This window comes from Corvus kubaryi, unplaced genomic scaffold, assembly GCF_017639235.1.
Source record: "Corvus kubaryi isolate FWS band 111438036 unplaced genomic scaffold, C.kubaryi_AGA036_p1.0 37185, whole genome shotgun sequence".
NCBI lineage: Eukaryota > Metazoa > Chordata > Aves > Passeriformes > Corvidae > Corvus > Corvus kubaryi.
The window spans coordinates 233,039-248,743 of NW_024581052.1; the positions used below are offsets into that span (position 1 = coordinate 233,039).

General features: G+C 53.9%; 1 protein-coding gene across 2 annotated transcripts in view; it reads right to left on the reverse strand.

The window, feature by feature from the left end:
* LOC121661654 (zinc finger protein 239-like) overlaps positions 1-10,167 on the reverse strand; it is an 18,361-nt gene extending 8,194 nt beyond the window's left edge. The window contains exons 1-3 of one of the 2 annotated variants that reach the window (XM_042022049.1): positions 10,061-10,167; positions 8,810-8,888; positions 7,496-8,229 (exon numbers count right to left, since the gene is read on the reverse strand). In XM_042022049.1, the coding sequence (XP_041877983.1) occupies positions 7,496-8,229; positions 8,810-8,831 (756 nt within the window). In that variant the 5' untranslated portion in view covers positions 8,832-8,888; positions 10,061-10,167. Of the gene's footprint in view, positions 1-7,469; positions 8,230-8,809; positions 8,889-10,060 lie in introns of both variants that reach the window. The other variant, XM_042022048.1, reaches the window with a different exon arrangement.
* Positions 10,168-15,705: the final 5,538 nt, after the last annotated feature.

Sequence of the window (15,705 nt, forward strand, 5' to 3'; positions counted from 1 at the left end):
CCATTCCTGGGAACGGGACCCCCATAACCCCCATTCCCGGGAATGGGACCCCCCTTAACTGCCTTATCCTCCATAGGGACCACCCTGAATCCCCTATTGCCGGACATCAGGACCCCCGTGCTCCCCTTTTTACGGCCATCCCATGTCTCCCACCATCCCAAACTCCCGTGTTCTTGGTGCTGGGACACCGTGGAGCTCCTTGGACCCCCATTCCTGCCTTTCCCAGCCACCAGCCCCACCTTTCTGCAAAACCGGAGACCGCCTGAACTCCCCTTCCCGGACATGCCGGGTGTCCCCACCCTGTCACCCCCCTTTTCTGGGAAACTGCGGACTCCCCTTTCCTGGGCACAGGGACCCCCTGGAAATCCCTTGTACCTCTCCCAGTCCCTGCACTCCCCTTTCCTTGACCCTGAGACTGCCCTGGACCCCCATGCCTGAGAACCAGGATGCCCTTTTACCCATTTCCCTGGCGCTGGGACCTCCCTGCGCCCCCTTATCCGGCACCAACGCAACCTTTTCCTGGCCACCCTGCCTCTCCCAGCCCCCAGACCCACCCTTTTCCCTGACCCTGGGACCCCTGGGCCCCCATTCCTGCATTTCCCAGCCCCCAGACCCTCCTTCCCTCACACTGAGGGCCCCTGGCATCCCCTTTCCTGGGCACAGAATTCCCTGGACACCCCATCCCACCTCTCCCAGTCCCTGCATCCCCTTTCCTTGACTCTGAGCACTTGACCCTCTTTCCCAGCTCTCCCAGCTCTTCAAGTCCCTCCTCTCCTTGACCTGTGGACCCCCCTTCGATCCCCAAACTCCCACCCCCCCAGATCTCTGTGTCCCCCCAGTTCTCCACTCCCTGCAGTACCTGGAAGTGGCGCTGTCAGAGCCCGGCCCGGGGGTCCCCCAGTCCCTGATCACGGGAACGTGGACGGGACCCCCTCCGAGCGCTGCCACAGCGAGCGGGGCCGGATGGAGCTGCAGGCATGGGGATGGGAGTGGGAGCCGAGCCGGGATATTGGGATAGCCAGACCCGGGATACTGGGATAGCCAGACCCGGGATATTGGGATAGCCAGACCCGGGATATTGGGATAGCCAGACCTGGGATATTGGGATAGCCAGACCCAGGATACTGGGATAGCCAGACCCAGGATACTGAGATAGCCAAAGCCGGGATACTGGGATAGCCAGACCCAGGATATTGGGATAGCCAGACCCGGGATACTGGGACAGCCAGACCCGGGATATTGGGATAGCCAGACTCAGGATACTGGGATAGCCAGACTCAGGGTACTGGGATAGCCAGACCCGGGATACTGGGACAGCCAGACCCAGGATACTGGGATAGCCAGACCCGGGACATTGGGATAGCCAGACCCGGCTCAAGGAGAGGAACTGGCACGTGGCCAACAGTGACCTGAAGACAGAGCCAGTACAACCAGAGCAGGGGGAGTGGGGGGAGCTGGGGGCTGGGCTGGGATCTGTGGGAATGGGGTGGATCTCTGGGGATGGGATCCGTGGGCCTGGCTAATTCTGAAAGGAATCCAGGGAGCTGCAAGGGGCTCCGTGGGGCTGGGACACGACTCCATGGGTCCGTTCTCTCCTCGTTCCCAGGTCTCCCCACGGTGCAGGTGGTTTCCAGCTGTGATCTCCTGTCCAACGGAGTGTCCATGGATCCCACTGGTATGGTGTCTCAGTCTGAAAGAGAGATGTCTGCCAAGGAAGTTGGGAACCTCCCTTGGAACAGAGAATATGACCCCCTTCCCTCCGAATTATTATAACTTTGGAATTAAGGGACTTTCAGGCAAAGATATGGGAAAAGGAATAACAGTTCTTTACTATAACATGGCAAACAAACAACAACAACAGCAGTAACAACAAACAAAACCAGAAACCCAATCTCTCCTTGTTCTCCTTCTTTTCTTCCTCTCCTTGATCCTTTTCCTCTCCTTCTTTCTTCTCCTTGTTCCTCCCTCTCCTTCCTTCTACTTTTTCCTTCTTGTTTTCCCCTTCTTCCTTCCTCTCCTTCCTTTCTCTTCTTCATCCTGCTCCTTCATGTTTCTTCCTTCTCTTTGTTCCTTTTTCTCCTCCTCTTTTCTCCATTTTTCTTCCTCACCTTCTTCCTTCCTCTCCTACTTCCACTCCTCACTACTTTCTTTACATGTTCCTTCCTGTCATTCTTTTTTCTCCTTTTTCCTTCTTGCTCATTTCTCTCCTTTTTTATTTTTATTTAATTCCATCCTCTCTTTCTTCCTTCTTTTTGTTCTTTCCTCTCCTTCTTCCTTCCTCCTTCCTCCCTCAGGGAATGAGCTGTGGACAGAGACCAAAGAGGACAAATTCCCCCAGCAGAACCTCGTGGAAGAGGCCATTTTGAGTGGCTTCATGGCGCAGGAATTCAATGGGGAGGAAAGAGGATCCTGCATGAGGAGGGGCTGCAAACCCAGCCTATGGAGCTCCAAAGAGGAAAGACCCACCCTGTGCCAGGAAGGCGGCCAGAGATCCAGCCAGAGCTCGGACCTGGTGGTCCATGAGCAGCTTCACAATAGAGAGAAGCCCCACAAGTGCTTGGAATGTGGGAAGAGCTTCAGCCAGAGCTCCCACCTGCTCCGCCACCAGATGATCCACACTGGGGAATGGCCCTACGAGTGTGGGGAATGTGGGAAGAGCTTCAATGATGTCTCCACCTTCGCCGCTCACCAGCGTGTGCACACAGGGGAACGTCCCTATGAGTGTGGGCAATGTGGGAAGAGTTTCAGCCAGAGCTTCAAACTCCTCACCCACCAGCACCTGCATACAGGGGAACGGCCCTTCAAGTGCCCTGAGTGCAGGAAGAGCTTTGTCCGCAGGTCCGACCTTGCCATCCACTGGTGCATCCACAGCGGGGAGAAGCCTTACGAGTGTCCTGAGTGTGGGAAGAGGTTTTGGAGCAGCTCAGGTCTCATCAGGCATCAGCAGACACACACGGAGGAGAGGCCCTATGACTGTCCGGAATGTAGGAAGAGGTTCAACCAGAGCTTTGCCTTGACCAGACACCAATGGACCCATCAGTAAGGGAAGCCTTGCAAGTGCCATGACTGCAGGAAGAGCTTGAATTGAAACTCCAAGCTCATCACCCACCAGCACCTGCACATTGGGGAGAAGCCATACAAGTGCTTGGAATGTGGGAAGAGCTTCAGCTGGAGTTCCAGCCTCATCACCCACCAGTGTCTGCACACTTGGGAACGGCCCTACAACTGTGGGGAATGCGTATTGAGCTTTAGATGGAGCTACTGCCTGATTCACCAGCAGATGAAGAGGAGAACAACCCTACCAGTGTGAGGAATGCAGGAAGAGTTTCAGCGATGGCTCCAGCCTCATTACCCACCAGTGCTTGCACACTGGGGAATGGCCCTACAAGTGTTAGGAATGTGGGAAGAGCTTTGGCATCAGCTCTGACCTGATCTGCCACCAGAACATCCACACTGAGGACTTACGAGTGCCCTGAGCATGGGAAGAGGTTTCAGAATAGCTCAGATCTCATCAGGCATCAGGGGATGCACACAGAGTAGAGGCCCCTCCACTGTACCAGCTGCAGGAAGAGCTTCAACTGTAGCTCCAACCTCATCACCCACCAACACATCCACATTTGGGAGAAACCCTATGAGTGTTGGGAGTGTGGGAGGAGCTTCTCCTGCAGCTCTGCCTTGACCTCACACAAATGCACCCACCAGTAAGGGAAGCCGTGTGAGCGCCCCAGCTGGGGGAAGAGCTTTGTTTATTGTTCCAACTTCTTCACCCATCGGAGGACCCACACTGGATGATCCACAGTGACCCACATTGTGCAGAGACCTGGCGATCCATGTTCAGAGCTGGAATGCATTCAAAAAGAACTGGTTTTTTGAGGCCTGTGACCAAACAGGGATAATTTGAGGAATGGGATGTTCCCCAAGTCACCACCAGAGACCCTCAAATGACCCCTACTCTAATGTAAATGAGTTCCAAGAAGTGATTGAAATATGTAAAAGAGTTCGAGGGGAATGTTTAGCATATATGTATGAGTTTGGGAAATGTATTAATATGTATTAGTTATATAGATACAAACAAACAAATTCTAGCTGAATGTGTGTGATACGGGGAGACATCCCCTGCACACACCTGGCACCAAAATAAAGTAAAGCTGCTTTCTATTAGTGAAATTACAGAATTAGAGAGTTTAGTTATCGATTTCCAGTGACATTTTCTTGTTACCAAGCTCCCCCCCCCACGCACAGTCCCCAGTGCAAACGTGTGCTGACACTCCAAAAGCAGCCCGGCTGTGCAGTGGGAGGTCCCTGTGTCCCCACCTTGCCCATCAGTGGGGAGCTCCAGTCCTTGAGGGGTGTCCTTATTCCAGGGAAGAATCTCCACATCCCTCTCCCCCTAAGAATGGATATGTCAGGACCTTGCAGTCAAAGTCTGGGATGGGGCTGTTACAGTCTGAAGTCCTGCACTGTCAGTCAGATGTGCTCAGGCAGCTGTGCCAGCTCAGCAGCTTTGGATAAATTATCAGTGGAATCACTTGATTGTTCCTTTATCCTGGTATTTTAACAGATCTACTGTATTTTACCTCGCTCTCATTCAACCCCAAAAGCAGTGGGAGCCCCCTTCTTCATTTACTGCTTGGCATGTATGCAAACAGGGCATTGTTCGTGTTGTTTGACCTCATTTGATTAGAGCATCCGGCTACAGGACCCCTGTGGGATACCCCTGCCCACTGTCGCACCCCCAGTTTTCCTTATTCTCCCATCCATTTCCCATGGTCCCTGCAATCCCCAGCTCCCCTCACAGCTTGGTTTCAGGGTGTCCCCAACCCCCTGGTTCAGTATTGGGAACTCAGCCCCTTCACACTCATTTTGGAAGTCGAAAGACCCTCTTCTCCACCCTCTCACACTCCCTTCCCATCATACCTCCAATCTCCAGGTTTCCCCAGAACTTGGTTTAGGGATGCCACCCACCTCCCACTATGGGGGTCTGACTTGCCCCTTTCACTGAGCTTTGTGGATCCCATATCCCTCCCAGACCAAACCTTCCATCCCTTTCTCACCGTCCCCAGATCCCCAGCCCACCATCCCCCGCTCTTGGTTTGGGGGGTCCTACCACACGTTTTCCCGTCCTGCCCCCACTGCTTCCCATCGTCCCCCTCCCTCTCGCCCCCCCCCCCCCCCTCCCCCCAGAGCTCCGCACTCGCAGCCGGGGGGGCTCCCAGCACCACCAGTGCCACCAGTACGGACCCAGATGTCCCATCCCCAGCGCCAGGCGGTGCCCACAGCCCCAAAGCAGCCGCGCTGTGCCCTGGGGGGTCCCCAGAGCGGCCCCGCCCCGCACGGCACTGGGAGCACCAGTCCGGACCAGTGCGGAGCGCGGGCGGGCGGCATCAGCCGTGCCCGGGCAGGGCCGGGCCCCGCGGGGCTCCCGCCCGCACTCGGCCCCCGCCGGGACAGCGCGGGGGGGCCCGGCCTGGCCGCCCCCACCTCCCCCTCCCCAAATTCCGCTCCGGGGGGCGCTGGGGGCGGGGGGGGCTCAGGTGGGTTCCGGGTGGGGAGCGCCGGGCGCTGCGGGTCTGCCTGGCACCCGGGGAGTCCTCGGCGCCGAGCGCCGTGCCCGGCCGAGCGCTGCCTCAGGGGTGAGGCTGCAGGAAGGGGACACAACCTGCATGCAGCTGGGATGTCCCGCAATCGGGGGACCCCCACAAGCCGGTTATAACCCCTCAGCCATCGGAGGAACCATGGAGTCACCCCAACCCCCAAAAATGAGGGCAGGGGGCCTCCACAAGCTATTTATAACCCTGAAAATTGGCGGAAGGCAGCAGGATCCTCCCCAAAATGGGGTCACCTCATCCTCCCACGAGGAGGCATCACCACAGCCCCCGAAAACGAGCAGTATATTCCCAAAAGCCATTTATAATACCCCAAAACTAGCAGAAAGCAGCAGGGTCCTCCCCAAAATGGGCTCCCTGTATCGCTCCCGATGGAGCCCCCTTCCCAAGTGCCAGAGCCACATGTCTCCCCACTCTCCCACTACCCCCCACTCAAGACTCTGGGTATCCCAAAAACTCGCTCAGGATGGGGGGGTGCCCAAAAATCCCCTCAGGAATGGGGACTATCCCAAAATCCCTTCCGGAATAGCAGATACCCCAAAACTTCCACAGATTTGGGGGATACCGTTGAACACCCACAGGGACCTGCCCCCCTCCGCCCCCCCCCGCGCCATCCTTAATATCCCCAGTCTTTCACTATCTTATTCCAGCTCCCTTCCCACCCCTCCCAAACTTCATTCCAGCCCCTAACCTGCATCCCACCACTCCGAATCCTAATCCCACCCCTCCTGGATATGAAGGTCCCCATTCCAAACCCTATTTCCTCCATCCCACCCCTCCCAAATCCCATTCCTCTCTTCCATCCCACCGCTCCAAATCCACATCCCACCCCATCCCAAACTTCATCCCACCCCTCCTGGAGGTTTTGCGGGTGCTGTGGGATCGCATAATTTTTAGGGTGGAATGGAGCCATTTTGAGGTGGGATCATGCCCTTTCGGGGTGGGATTGAGCTATTTTAGGTTGGGATTGAGCCATTTTCAGTGGGATTGAGTCATTTTGATGTAACAGATTGATCCCTCTGGGATTTGGGATGCAAAGCAATGGAGGAAACTCTCCCACATTTTCCCAAATATTGCCCTGAATCCCAAAATCCCAGTAAAATAGTGGGAGTTTAGAGGTCTTTATTCAATTTCTTTATTTTTACCCCAACCTTAGGTTTTTAAGGGATAAACAGGAATCAAAAGAAAATCAAGACCAAAAAAAAAATATTTACATGTCAGCATCATGTGAGTATTCATGGGGTTGGGTTGGGTGGGTGAAAGAGCCTTTTTTAGAGGGGTCTCCACCCCACTGTCTTCAAAATTTTGCTCCAGTCCATCACCATTTTGCTGTGCAAGACACCCATGGTCCAGAGAGAATTAGAATCATGGAATTACTTAGGTTGGAAAAGACCCTAAAAATCATCCAGTGTTGCTTGACGCCACAGGAAGAAATGATTGGATGGAGCAGGTGAGATTTTTTGGGATCTTCCAAGTCAACAAATCCACTCTTCCCAATAAGTTTCCAACGTCAGTCTGTGTTCCAGTGGATGCTCCTGCCCCTGTGTTCATCCAGGTGCCTATGGGGAACCAGGAGGATGTGGAGACCACAAGCCAGGTGTCTTCCAGTGTGGATCACCAGGAACATGGGTCACTAGGCCTCTGCTCAGCATGGATCCTCCAATGCTCTTCCTGCAGCTGGGGCACTTGTAGAGCTTCTCTTACCAGTGGGTCCGTTGGTGTGAGGTCAAGGCAGAACTCTGGGTGAAGCTCTTCCCACACTTCAAGCACCTGTAGGGCCTCTCCCCAGTGTGGACGCGCCAGTGCTTGACTAGGTCAGAGCTACGGATGAAGCTCTTCCCACAATCAGTGCAGCGGAAGGGCCTCTCCTCTGTGTGCATCCGCTGATGCATGAGGAGATCGGTGCTGGTCCGAAACCTCTTCCCACACTCGTGACACTCATAGGGCCTCTCCCCAGTGTGGACACGCTGGTGGATGACAAGGCTGAAGCTGCGGTTGAAGCTCTTCCCACATTCCAAGCAGTTGTACGGTCGTTCCCCTGTGTGCAGCCGGCGGTGGCTGATGAGGTGGGAGCTCTGGCTAAAGCTCTTCCCACATTCCAAGCAAATGTACGGCCGTTCCCCAGTGTGGAAGCGCTGGTGGTATATGAGGCTGGACCTCTTGCTGAAGCTCTTCCCACATTCCAAGCACATGTACGGGCGTTCCCCTGTGTGAAGGCGCTGGTGGACCACTAGGTCAGAGCTCTGGCTGAAGCTCTTCCCACACTCCCCGCACTCGTAGGGCCGTTCCCCAGTGTGGATCATCTGGTGGCGGATCAGGTGAGATCTCCAGCTGAAGCTCTTCCCACACTCCAAGCACTTGTGGGGCTTCTCCCTGTCATGAAGTTGCTCATGGACCACCAGGTCCGAGCTCTGGCTGGATCTCTGGCCACCTTCCCAGCACAGGGTGAGTCTTTCCTCCTCAGAGCTCCCTGGGCTGAGTTTGGAGCCCCTCCTCATGGGGGACCTCCAGGGCTTTTCCTCCCCGTTGGATTCCTGCGCCGTGGAGCTGCTCAAAACGGCCTCTTCCTCCAGGTTCTGTCGTGGGGATTTGTCCTCTTTGGTCCCTGTGTGCAGCTCATCCCCTGGGGGAGGAGGGAAGAAGGAGAAGGGAAGAAGAGAGGGAGGAAGAAAGAGAGGAAGAAGAAGGAATGAGCGAGTCAAAGGAACAAGGAGAGGAGGGATAGAGGAGACAAAGGAAGGAAGAAGGAGCAGGAAGAGGTAGAGGAAAGAAGTGAGGAAGGCAAAAGAAGGAAGAAGGGGAGGAATGAAAAAGGAGGACGAAGGAGAAGAGAGAACAAAGAGAAGGAAGAAGGGGAAGGAGAAATGAGAGGAAGAAATGAGGAAAAGGAAGCCAGAGGAAGGAGGATGAAGAAAAAGGAGGAAGGAGAGACAGGAAAGAGAAAGAACAAGGAGAAGGAACAAGGAGAGGAAGGAAAAAGTAGAAGAAAGGGGAGGGAGAAACACGGAGAAGGGAGAAGGAAGAAAGAAGGAGATGACGGAGATTTGCCTCTGTGACAGAGGAAGGAGGACGACACCCCCCCCCGCCCAGTCCGTCCCCGGCAGGACGGCATCAGCACCGAGGTTGTCCTGCAGCTGGGGGCGATGCTGGGCTGGGAGATGGAGCAGGAGAGAGGGGGAAACGGGCACTGACTTCCTCCTCACCTGCCTGGGGCTCCCGGGGCATCTTCCTCTTCCTCACAGCCTCCTCCTCCCTTTGGCAAAGGTTTGGGAATGAGAAATCCTGGTTTGGAGGGAAAAAACAAGATGTGAGTGTGCTGGATTGGAGATTCCTCCTGCCCAAGTCCATCTCTAGAAGTCACTGGGCATCCTCTATAAAAGCCTCCAAAACACTAAGACACAGCCCCCAAAACCCCAATATTCAGCCAAAAAACCCTCTAAAATAGGAAGTTCAGCTCCAAAAACTACAAACCACCAAGATTTAGCTCAAAAAACAACCAAAATACCAAGATTCACCCTCCAAAAACTTCAAAAGATCAAGATTCTTCGAAAGAAAAATCTCCCAGGAGTTCCCCCTCTCTGGTCTCTCCACTTCGGTGTTTCAGTGGTCCCCCTTATCCCAGGCTGCTGGGGGTCCTCCGTTTATTGGAGATCCCCACTCTGGGATGCCAAGCGTCCTGAGAATCCCAGAGGTCTCCCCGATTTGGGAGTTCTGGTGGTTGCTCTTCTCTGGGCTGCTGAGGGTCCAGTGGGTCCCCCCTGCCTCTCCGTGGTCCCCCTGCTTAGGGATACCAGGGGTTTTGGGAGTCCTGGGAGTGTTTTCTCCCCTGACTCTCTGCTTCAAGATGCTGGGGGTTCCAGAGCTCCCCGCACTCTGGGTTTCCCACTTTGGTGTTCTTTGGGGGAGCCCTCTCCAACCTACCCCCTTCCCCTGGCTGCCGGCGGTGCCCCCCTCTCTGGGTACTCCGCTTCTGGCTCCCGAGCGTACCCCTTCTCCAGGCTTCTCCGTCTCCGTGCTCGACCCCCTCCAGGCTGCTGGGGGTCCCCCAGCTCCGGTATCGCCCCTCTCCGGTCTCCCCTCTCTGGGGCTCCCCCCACACACCTCGGCTCTTCCGAAGGGCCCCCAAAACCGGTGTCCCACCCCCCGCCAGTACCGGGCGATCGCCACGAGGGCGGGCTGACAATGGAGGCGGCGGGACCTGACCAGGAAGCCCAACCCCCACTGCGGCTCCGGGAACTCGGTACCCCCTCGCCCACCGTCGGGGCTCTGCCGGCAGCCGCCACCGGGACCACGCCAAAAACGCCACCTCCCGGAGACGCTTCAATATCCCCCCAAGGCGCATTTCCGGCTCAGCTTTGGAATCCCGGAAGATCCAAAGATGAAAAGATCCCAGAAAAACTCTCCCAGGAAACCCCCCCCATGATATTTGCGGCGAGCTCCCGCTCCCCGGTCACCTGCGGGATGCGGAGGGGAGAACCGACGCTCCCAGTGCGGGGGTGCTGCAGTTACAAAGAGCTGTGCACTCGTGGCTCCTCCTCTTCCTGTCCCTGATCCTGCTCCTCCTCCTCTCTCTCGTCTTCCCCTCCTCCTCCTCTGACTACTTCTTTTGCTGCTGAATCCTTACTCCTCTTCCTCGTCCTTCATCCGTCCTCCCCCTGCTTCTTCTTCTTCATCCCTTCTTCTTCTCTTCCTCCTCCTCTTCCCGGCGCCCTGGCTGTGCGTACAGACTGGGAAAGGAGAGTCTGGAGAGCAGCTGCGGGAAGGGAGCCGGGGGTCCTGATCGATGCCCAGTTGGATCTGAGTCAGCAGTGCCCTGGCAGCCAGGAGGGCCATCCGTGTGCTGGGTGCATCAGGCCCAGCATCGCCAGCCGGGCCAGGGACGGCACTCACGGACAAAACAGTCTGGTGGGGATAGGAATTGAATTAATTAGCTATCAAAATTATAGCAGGATAATGAGAAGTAAAATAGATCTTATAAACACCTTCCCCGACCCCCTCCCTCCTTCCCGGCCTCTCCCTCCTTCCAGTGGCACAGGGAGACGGGAAAGGGGGTCACGGTCAGTTCATCACATCTTGTTCCTGCTGCTGCTCAGGGAGAGGAGTTGGGAGTCCTTCCCCTGCGTCAGCGTGGGTCCCCCACAAATCCTTCCAGCAAAGCTGCTCCAGCATGGGCTCCTCTCCCCAGGGATCCACAGGGATCCCAGCACAGGCTTCCCACGGGCTCACATCCTTTTCGGGCATCCCCCTGCTCCAGCGTGGGCGCCTCCAGGGGCTGCAGGGGAATCTCAGCTCTGGCACCTGGAGCAGCTCCTGCCCCTCCTTCTGCACTGCCCTGGGTGTCTGCAGAGCTGTTCCTCTCACATGTTCTCACTCTGCTCTTCTCTGGATCCACTTCCATCTGCCCAAGAACTTTTTCCTTCTTGAATCCATTATCCCTGAGGTGTCACTGCCATCTCTGTTTGACTCACCCTTGGCCAGTGGTGTGTCCGTCCTGGAGCCAGCTGGTGTTGGCTCTGCTGGACACAGGAAAGCTTCTGGCAACTTCTTGCAGAAGCCATCCCTGTAGCTCCCCCACCAGCAAAACCTGGCCGCACAAACCCAATACAGGCACTAATGAAAGAGCCGTGAAAGCCCCTTGCTTTCCCTTTGGGAACCATTGGTCAGGCCACCCCTCACTTCACAGGTCCTACCTGGCCTGCCCCATTTGTCCCACAGGACAGAAAGAAAAGAGAGATTAGAAAAGCAGGAGGAAGGAGAGATGGAGGTAGAGAAAGAGCCAGAAAATGGGGTCCAGGGAACAAGAGAGGGATGGGGAGATGCACTGGGATGGTGAGAGAGACAGAGAAGTGGAGAGGGGTATCTGTGGTTACTCTGGGCCCTGCTTTTTGCACAGATGGCAAATGGGAACCTGGTGGCACCAAATTCTGCTGGTGGGCTCCTGAAGTGGATGTCAGTGCCTTTCCTTGGGTAGTACAACACCTGGGCCCATTGTTGCTGTGCAGGTGATGGCTGCCAAAGGAAGGAAAGGCCAGCAACAGCTTTCTGTCCTGGCACCTTTTGTGTGGGAGCAATCCCTGGGCTTACTCGATTTTGAGAGCTGGGCTCAGGAGGAGGCTGAGCAATCTCAATAACCCACCATCAGAATTTGGAGCCTGGCTCCCTGGTCAACCACAGAGCTGGGGCATCCCCATGTACAGGAGACACTCCAGGAATGCCCTCCATTCCCCTGCCTCCTGACTGGGCCCCAGTCACTGCTTACCTTGTGCAGGTAGAGGAAGGATGATGAGCCCCAGCATGAATCCCCCCACCCCTGTTGCCATCTTAACTGCAGCTCCACCCCGAGCACCCCAGGGAACTGTTGGGAGAGGTACAGAGGATGTCATGGGACCCCCCTTCACATCTCACTCCCTCTTTTCCACCTTTCTCCTATGCCTTTTCCATAGCACCTCCAATCCCCAGCTGCACCCTGAACTCCATTTGAGGTCCCAGCCCCCTCCCATTCCCCACACTGTGTGTCTGAGCTCACCTAAGAGCTGGATGTGCTCCCAGCACCACCGGTACCACCAGTACCACGTATGGCCTCAGCTCCCAGGAAATGGAAGACAAGGAGGTGATTGGTGGCAGCCAACATGGCTTTACAAAAGGGAAATCATGCCTGACAAATTTGGTGACCTTCTATGGCAGGGCTACAGCATTGGTGGATGGGGCAGAGCAACTGATGTTATCTGTCTAAACTTATGCGAAGCTTTGGACACTGTCCCTCACGACATCATTGTCTCCAAAGTGGAGAGACATGGATTTGATGAATGGAGCACTTGGTGGATAAAGAACAGTCGGGATGGCTGAATGCAAAGAGTTGTGGTCAATGTCTCATTGTCCACGTGGAGACCAGTGACGATTGGGGTCCATACTGGGGCCAACACTGTTCAGCATCTTTGTCAGTGACATGGACAGAGGGATTGAGGCACCTGCAGCATGTTTGCTGATGACACCAAGTTGTGTGGTGCATTGCACACTGGAGGGAAAGGTTGGGCCATCCAGAGGGACCTTGACAGGCATGAGAGGTGGGGCCCATGAAACCCTCATGAAGTCCAACAAAGCGAAGTTCAAGGCCCTACACTATAGTCATGGCAGTCCCAGACACACCAACAGGCTGGGTGGAGAAATGATCAAGAGTGGCCCTGCGGAGAAAGACTTTGGGGTGATGGTAGATAAAAAACTCACCAGGTGCTGGTAGTGAGCACTCCCAGCCCAGAAAACAGCGGAGTCTTGGGCTGCATCCAAAGGAGTGTGGCCAGCAGATTGAGAGAGGTGATTCTTCCCCTCTACTCTGCCTTTGTGAGACCCCACCTGAAGTCCTGCGCACAGGTTTGGTGTCTCCAACATAAGAAGGACTTAGAACCATCAGAGAAAGTCCCGAGGAGGTCATGAAGTTGATAAGAGAACTGGAGCATCTTCTCTATGGAGACAGGCTGAGAGAGCTGAGGCTGTTCAGTCTGAAGAAGACCAGGGGGTGTGGAGACGTCAGAGCACCTGTGCTAGTTCTGGCTGGGGTGGAGTTAATTTCCTTTGCACAGGCAGTGGGAGAGTTGTGTTTGGGGTTGTGCTGAGCACAGGGCTGAGAACACAGACATGGGCTTGTTCTTGCTGAGCTCAGCCAGAGCCAAGGCCTTTCCTGCCCCTCCTACAGCCTCAGTATGGAGGGGGTGGGCGTGCATGGGAAGTTGGGAGGGCTCACAGCTGGGACAGGTGACCCTGACTGACCCAAGGGATACTCCAGACCTTATGGCATCATGCTCAGGATATAAAGGGGGGGGAAGAGGGAGGGAGGTGGGGACATTTGCAGTGGTGGCGTTTGCCTTTCCAAGCCACTGTTCTGTGGGATGGGGCCCTGCTGTCCTGGAGGTGATAAGCACCTGCCTGCCCACTGGAAGCAGTGAATGAATTCCTTCTTTTGCTTTGCTTATGTGATGGTTTTTACTTTCTGTATTAAACTGTCTTAATCTCAACCGACAGATTTTCCAGCTTTTACCCTTCCAATTCTCTCCCTGATCCTGCTGGGAGAAGAGTGAGCAAGTGTTCTGGGTTGCAGTGTATTCTATTACCATCCTCATGAGCTGTTGAAATCAGGTGGGGCAGTGTTTCCTTGCCTCCTCCCCCCAGACTATTTTTCTGTTAATGGCCCATCATTGTTGTAGGTTACGGGCGGGTTCGGTCGGGACGGAGATGGAGAGATCTCTATAGGCAGGTCTTGGGACACAGTCGGTTTATTGTAAAGGGCTTGGGTATAGGGGCACTGCTCAGAGCTGCCGGACTCAGCTCTGAGCAGGCCCAAGAGAGTAAGCAGGTGAGAGAGAGAGAGGGTGTAAGAGCAAGAGTGGAAGTAAGGAAGGAAAGGAATGAAGTGGAAGTGTCTGAAGTCCTGGTTACAATACAATAAATCATCTTCTGTACTGAATATTCTAATTGTCACTAACCAATCTAATACAAGATACAAATCCTATAGCATTTACATACAGCCTATAAGAGTTCTTATATTACCATAGAGTGTTACATCTTAACTTCTAAAAACTACTCTTTGGACCCCTTCTGCTGAGCTAGTAGGGTCTGCTCTGACCCTTGGACCTGTTTGCAAGCAGAGGGTATTGTTCCATCAAGAGGGGATTACTTCAGTGGCCATACCATTGTTTTCTAGTTGTTCAGTAACTAAGACTTGGTATTTCAAAAGTGGCTTTCATTTCGATGTTGCCTGTAGTTTTCATATTCCCAAAATCTTTTGTCAGGCAATCATATTTACAAGGCTTTCCTGTTTCATCTTCCCCAACAATTGTCCTGCCACATGACTCAGAGATAACTCCCTCTGGACCATCTTCTGTTAATGAGCCTAATCAACACTTGGCCTCATGACTCATCACCCCATTGTGAGATGCTCCACCCAGAAGGAGGAACCAAGCATTCCATCCTGGATATAATCTGAGACTCTGAACACCAGAGACAATACTTCCCACTGGATTTCCAGAGGACAGGAGCTACACAGCCACCACTGGACCTTCTGAGGAAGAGCAGACCCTTTTTCTACAGGATCACCACTTCAGAGGACTGCAGCCACCATTCTACCAGACTGCTACGACCCCCCTGATTAACAGGGTGTCAGGTTGTATCCTGACTCTGTCAGTTTAACCCAGTGTTTTCTGCCTTTATTTTTGGGGGTTTTTTCCTCCTTTTATTTCCCTATTAAATTGTTATTCTGACTTGGTGTCTCCCACTAGTTTGTTTTCAAACTAGTACATATTTTTGGTGCCCAGTGTGGAGCTCGACTGCTGAGAAAATCAGAATTACCATTTTGTATTGTAGAAGCCACCTACTCACTATGATGTTCAACATTCTTACATGGGTCTTGTACCTAGCTCTCTATATTTTTCCACACATGGAGAACTATCTGCTGATTGTAATGCTCCTGTGTAGACCAGGGTATGGTATAAAATTTGCTTTATTAGTCTATTATTATACTGCATGATAACCTCCGAGACAATGAACATAATTCGGAATATATACTCAACTTTGTCTGCTTGTCCTACTCTAGGCTGCTACATCTGGGGCCACAACAATCATACCCAGCCCCTGGGGGGAGGATTAAAGAATGATTTTTTTCTAGCCTTTCAGGCCTGACACAGCAGTTTTTGAAAATATTGAGTTCCCTGTGGATGTTAAGGATGGCATAATCTTCTTGTCAGTTCTTTTTTCTTTTTTCTCTATGACCTGCACTGTGTACACCATGCTTAGAATCAGAGCTATGGCACAGCATCCTCAGTATGAGAGGGAAAAAAAGAGCAGAGCAACAAGCACCATGTCTACACAGACTGTCTCAAAGAAGAAAGGAACCAAAAGCATAGTGACAGCATCCATCTCTACGCAGACTGTCACAGGAGAAAGAAACCAAACACAAGACAGCAGTGTCCATGTCTACGCAGACTGACACAGAGGAGAAAGAAACCAAAGGCGCTATAAACGTCTCTACACAAACTGTCACTGAACCAGAACAGCCTAAACCAATTGCAGTTGCCCCCGTGCAGAAGAAGAAATCAAAAAGCAAATCAGT